Source organism: Athene cunicularia (assembly GCF_003259725.1).
Source record: "Athene cunicularia isolate RWA chromosome 4 unlocalized genomic scaffold, athCun1 chr4_part1, whole genome shotgun sequence".
Taxonomy (NCBI): Eukaryota; Metazoa; Chordata; class Aves; order Strigiformes; family Strigidae; genus Athene; species Athene cunicularia.
Window position 1 is genome coordinate 12,288,805 of NW_020799098.1, and position 5,713 is coordinate 12,294,517.

Here is a 5,713-nt window from a genome sequence, read left to right on the forward strand (position 1 = left end):
GGGGGGGCAAATCTACCACTGAAGTCCTTACTTGTCTTATGATATAACAGACCTAAACTAATTAGCCACAAAACCCCCAAACTACTTCCGTGAACATCCTGTGCCACAGTAATTAAGGAAAATATGCAAACCCACTTCATATTCTCTTTGTATTCTCTCCTCCATCAGTCCACACTGGGGAAAAATCCAAAAGGAGCATCTTCCTTTTGACCCTCTTAAACTCTCCCACCAGCAATATAATTGCTGCAAAAAAGCAAGGGGAGGCAGGAGAGGGAAATAAAATATTTTAAAAAAATTTAAAAGTGCACACACTAAGAATGAAGGACTGCTTAGGAACTTTTACATCTTTGGCTTTTAGACTCATTTCCAAAAGTAGCAAGTAGTAGCAAGGCTTGAATAAGAATTGTGCTATAAACACCAATGATTAAATTCAGTACTTGAGTATTTTTTAAAAAACATTTTAAGTGTGTATATTCAGGAGGTGTTATGATAATTCTTAATAGGTACATATAACATATGTATAATCATAGCAGCTCTGGAAGACCTTGGAACCACAGTGCAATTTACCATAACAAGATTCCTTTCTTGAAAGCTGTCTTAGCACCTTGAAACACAGCTGGGCAAAACAAACATGCTTATCAATTTTCCCAGTATTTTAATAGATACTTCAGTTTAAGCCAATGAAACAGAATAGACTGCAAACATTCCAGTAAAATTTTGTTGCAGTGTATTAGGGTTTTACTTTCACATGTGTTTTCCTTACTGTGCCTCCTGCCACAGGCCCCCCACACAAGTACGTGCAAAAAGCCCCCATCAACTCTCCAAAAACTCACGACTTACTGATCTATCATTTCGCAATATTAAGCCTAAATTCATATAATGATACCCAACAGAGACCACTCTAATTGGGCAAGGCATGGAATTAACAATAATAATAAAAACAAAAACCAACCAAACAAAACCAAAAAAGACTCCTGAAAACCAGCCTTATGCACAAAAATCCCAAAACAAAACAAAAAAAAAACCAAAAAACAAACAACCCACACACCAAACCCTTAAACACATTTTACATTCTATCCACATATCAAACTACCTCACCATAGAGACAGATAATACTGGAGGAAAAGAGGTCAAGTGACCAAAGCCACAGAAGTCTGCAGCAGAATCAAGACCAGAAACCACCTATTACGTATTACTAACAAACCAGAAGGGACCATCCTGCTTCTTCTCAAAAACAACCCTCAGGATCTAGCCAATCAAGACTCTAAAATTAATACTTTAAAAGAATTTGGAACATAAACAGAAGTGTCTGGTAACAGCAGAACTAATATTTTCAATAGCTGGGTATGTATGCCTAGTAATGTTGGGGATGTTTTTTCAATAATTTTTTATTTTAAGTCTTCCTGTACTTACCTGACAGAACCTCAGCCCAGGACTTCAGAGTTCCATTTGCCTGCTACAGTTGATGACATCAGAACACTATAAAGAAAGCATGGAAGGAGGCTCCCTGAAGCAACTAAAACAGTGCTAATGATGTCATCAACATTCTGAGGTGGAAAGATCTTAATGGCCATCTTAACTTCAGTTTGCAACATTTCTAATGAAGATAATTTATACAGTAGCCATAAGATTAAGACTTCATAAATTTGCCCTCTTCCCCACCTGCAAAAAAAAGTGCACTGCAATGGATTGTTTGTATAATTCTATTCTGGGTGTTCAGAGACCACACATTCCTTCTTAACCAGTTCAAAACAGTCATTGCTGTATATTTGGGAAGAAGTAATGGCTAAACCCTTCCACAGAAACAGAGCTGTAGAACAGCCCAGGTTGGAAGGGACTGACAAAAGACAATCTGGTCCACTCTTTCAAGGGAAAGGGAGCCTAGATAAGATTATCTAGCACCATGTCCTACTGCATTTTGAAAACCTCCAGCAATGGGGACTCATCTCATTCCTGAAGAGGACTGTCCTCACTAGTAAAAACAGAACAAGAAAAAAGTAATTTCTTTCTTATAACAAGACAAAACTTCACCCATTGTCCCTTGTCCTCTCCCTGTGGTTCCTTGTGAATAGAGCGCCTCCCATCCTCTTTGTGGCTGTCCTCCAAGTTGGGGAGAAATCATTGGAATAAACCCACTGTTGAGAACAGTTCTCTTCCTGGAAATTCTGTCATCTTTCTCAAGAACCAATGGAATCGTATGGGAGAAAAAATTCCTGAGATATCAACAGCCACCTCTTCCGTGGGAATTAATCCGAATTAAAGGAGCTCAGCAACTCTCAGTATTTTCCTCCTAAATTATTTCTCATTTAAATGTTTAATTGCAGCACTCTACCCTGCTTTCTATTTGTAAACACAACTAGTATTTGTTTTTCCCCTTTGTCTTAATGCTGTACCCATCAACAAAATTGGATTGAAACTGCTTATTTGCAAACATACGCTTTAGAGTACAGATTTTCTTGTTTCTCAATGACTTAACTAAACCAAAATTAATTTTAAATTATCAGGTCATAAAAATAACCAGTAGGCAAATGAAGAAAAAAAAAAAAAGAACAAGCATACGTGGTTTAAGATTTCCTCAATTCTCCATATGTATTTGAAGTTTCTAAAGACTAAGTTATTTGAGAAAGGAATTAGATAGCAGTATGTTTCACAACATATGCATCCAATCACTATTATAGAATATAATCCCCAAACTAAATTGATATTAGGTCTCAAAACTTAGAAAACAATTATTTGAAGTAGAGGGAACAAATGCGATAAAAGCATGTTATAAGCAGGATCAAACTGGAGGAGGTGGAAAAGAAACTTCCAGCTTTTTCAAATCTTGATGTCCTTCAGAAGACATCCTGTACGTTTGTACTACAGCACCTGCTCAGCAACACAGGTTTTGGCTACACTATCAGCATGTGGTATTCTTCTCTCTTTGGCTCATTAGGTTCAGATAATCAACTTGGAAAAAGAACAGACACATTCCTTAATGCTCGGCTATCAACCCACAAAGCACCCAGTTAAAGGTATCGAAATGAGAAATAAACTGAATGAGGTTTTCATAACATAGTTACCCTGCTTCTTGCAAAGCCTGATAAAAAGAAAACAGTAGTGAATTCACAGTTATGACTATACCCTAAAACGGACTGAAAAGAAGTAAGTCTTCATTTTTCCCTAAGGCCACAGGGCTATCTATAAAGCTCCTCATATTCTGGTGTGTTTTCACTTGGTTTCTTTTTTTCTGTCCTCACCCTACACCCTCCTTTCAAACAGGTTTTAGAACTCTATTCTGTCCCCTTCTAAAATACAACTATTCATGTCTGATCAAGACCTGTAAGTTCACTATTAAGGTACATTCTAAAGAGTGCTTACAGTGGGGTTTTTTTAATAATGTTTATCATTATTAGTTGTTTCTGGTGATTTCCACTGCTTCCTAGATAAACTTCTGAACAAAAATTACTTTTGCACATAAAGTTTTCTGGTTTGCACAATGGAAGAATGAAGGCTTTTATGCACAGTAATGGTTGCTAAGAGTTCAGAAATTGGCCGCATCTGACATGAATTTTTTTTATGCTTCAGCTACATTTACATCTATTCCACAATACCCTGCTTTGCTCTTGCTGGATTTTTAAAACTGTAAACTAGGAAACAATGAAAATTCTGAAGCAGTTAGGTGGCAATGTGTGAAGTGTAACCAAAACAACAGCAACAAAAAAGAACTAACCATTAAGCCACCGAATAAGAGATATTTGCTTTCCTTCCTTCCCACCGTAATCAGCAACCACCTTATAGGATGAAGTCTATGTTCAACAGCATCCTCATGCTTTCTTGCAAACACCAGAACATCCCCGAGTCCTACATCCAGAAAACTCCACTATTAGAAGAATTTTTATATAGGTTGATGATACGGAGAAATTAAAATTCAGAAAATTAGAAAAGAGGTGAAATCAGAACTGAAAACTATGTTCTAGGGACATGTAAAATCTACAGCAATAAACACACATGAAAACAGAGTTGTATGTAGCTTCACTTTTCTTCCCCTGCCCTATCTGAATTACAGCCATGTATAGCGACTCACTGTTCCACTACTCTTTTGCATCCCTTTTATCAGGATTCAGCACTAACATTCTTTTAGAAGAGATGAATTATGTATGTGCAATAATATATTTCAAATACTTAAATACTAAAAAAAAGTGGGTTTGGTTTTTTTAATCTTTACTGAAAATAGCACAAGATGAAATTCATGAGAAGAATTGATGGGGAGTCTACAAACTACTGTGAAGTAGGCCAATTTGACATTACAGTTTACAAGAATTATATTAGTTTACTAATGTTCCATTATTAAAGTAACCTTATAATCATGAGTAGTGATGGTCTGCATTCCTGATACAGAACATTCCAGTGTTAATAATTCTGGTATCAATTGTAGCAGTGTGAAAATTTTGTTTAATGTAATTGCTCCTACAGCAAACTAACTACGTTAATCTCAGTCCACCCATCAAATTTGATTCCTCCTGTGGTTTATACCTCCCTTCCACCCACACATTGAAAGACAACTGCCCCCCAGTCTGAGCCATACCCATAATACACAAAACATAACTGATACAAAAACTCACTTTCACTGGACAACATCTAAAATATGTAAATACCTGTTCCTGCAGGTCGTAGTCATAGCTATCATGCAGCAGAAGACTGAGGACATACCGAGTATAAATCATGGCATCAATGCCACACTTCTCTAGCTCTTGTCCCAGCCAGGTCTGCACTGGACCCAAAGCATGTAGCAGAGACATTTCAGAAACAGATACAGGGCCTGGATAAGAGCTTGAGGAGCTTTCAGATGGCAAACCATCCACAACAACTGTACAGATAGGGCGCATGAATCTAGGTGGTTGGCATCCTTATAACGTGAAGCATTTTCTGTAGTTGATATTCCGTCGATATCTGGAGGTGATTTTCACTCCAGTAAATAGGAGAGAGGCTTGACTTCTAGGACAATCATTTATATTTCCTGGCAGTTAGCCGTCTAGAGACGAACATCACTCTTCAGGCATGACCAGTGAATAAACTAAATCCTACTAGCAAACACATATGTAGATGTGTTTTTCTACCTTAATTTCACATTGAGGCCAGATGCAAGTCCCCAGCAGGACCTATAAAGAGGAAAAAACGATAAGTTGTGATAATATGTATCCATACATAAATAATATTAAACAGTGAAAAAAAAACAACCACCCAATGTAGAAAGCAGTCATTACATACTGCCTACTCCACATATATAGTACACCTATTCTGTGTCATATTGAAGAGTAACAGGAATTATTCCAAGTTTAAAGGTGACTTTTAGAAAAGTACTTTTTAAGGCAGGAAGAGACACTCTTTCATCAAAGACTTCACAGCTAATCCGTTGATTGAACCACATTTGACCCAGCTTTATGGGAAAGATGAGATTTTATTACTTTCACTATCAGCTAAAAAAACCCACTTTGATTTAAAAAAAAAATCTATGTTAGTTTGCATAAAGACTGACTCTATTTTGCATCACTAGAAGACAATATAATCCTACTGGTTTTGCAGTGATTTCCGTTTCTGGAATAGAAAAAAGTGTCTTGGTTATAAAACACTGAATTTATGAAATTCATCTGGCCAGAAGTTTCATAAATCATACCACTAAATAGTTGCTATCTTCAGGCTTAGGTTTCGGAGATTTTTTTAGTTTCAATAT

General features: G+C 36.8%; 1 protein-coding gene across 2 annotated transcripts in view; it reads right to left on the reverse strand.

Moving 5' to 3' along the window:
• Positions 1-5,141, reverse strand: part of KIAA0232 (KIAA0232 ortholog) — a 48,450-nt gene extending 43,309 nt beyond the window's left edge. For both annotated transcript variants that reach the window (XM_026846585.1, XM_026846586.1), the window contains exon 1: positions 4,638-5,141. In XM_026846585.1, coding sequence (XP_026702386.1) covers positions 4,638-4,868 — 231 coding nt within the window. In that variant the 5' untranslated portion in view covers positions 4,869-5,141. The remainder of the gene's footprint in view (positions 1-4,637) is intronic.
• Between the last annotated feature and the right edge of the window lie 572 nt (positions 5,142-5,713).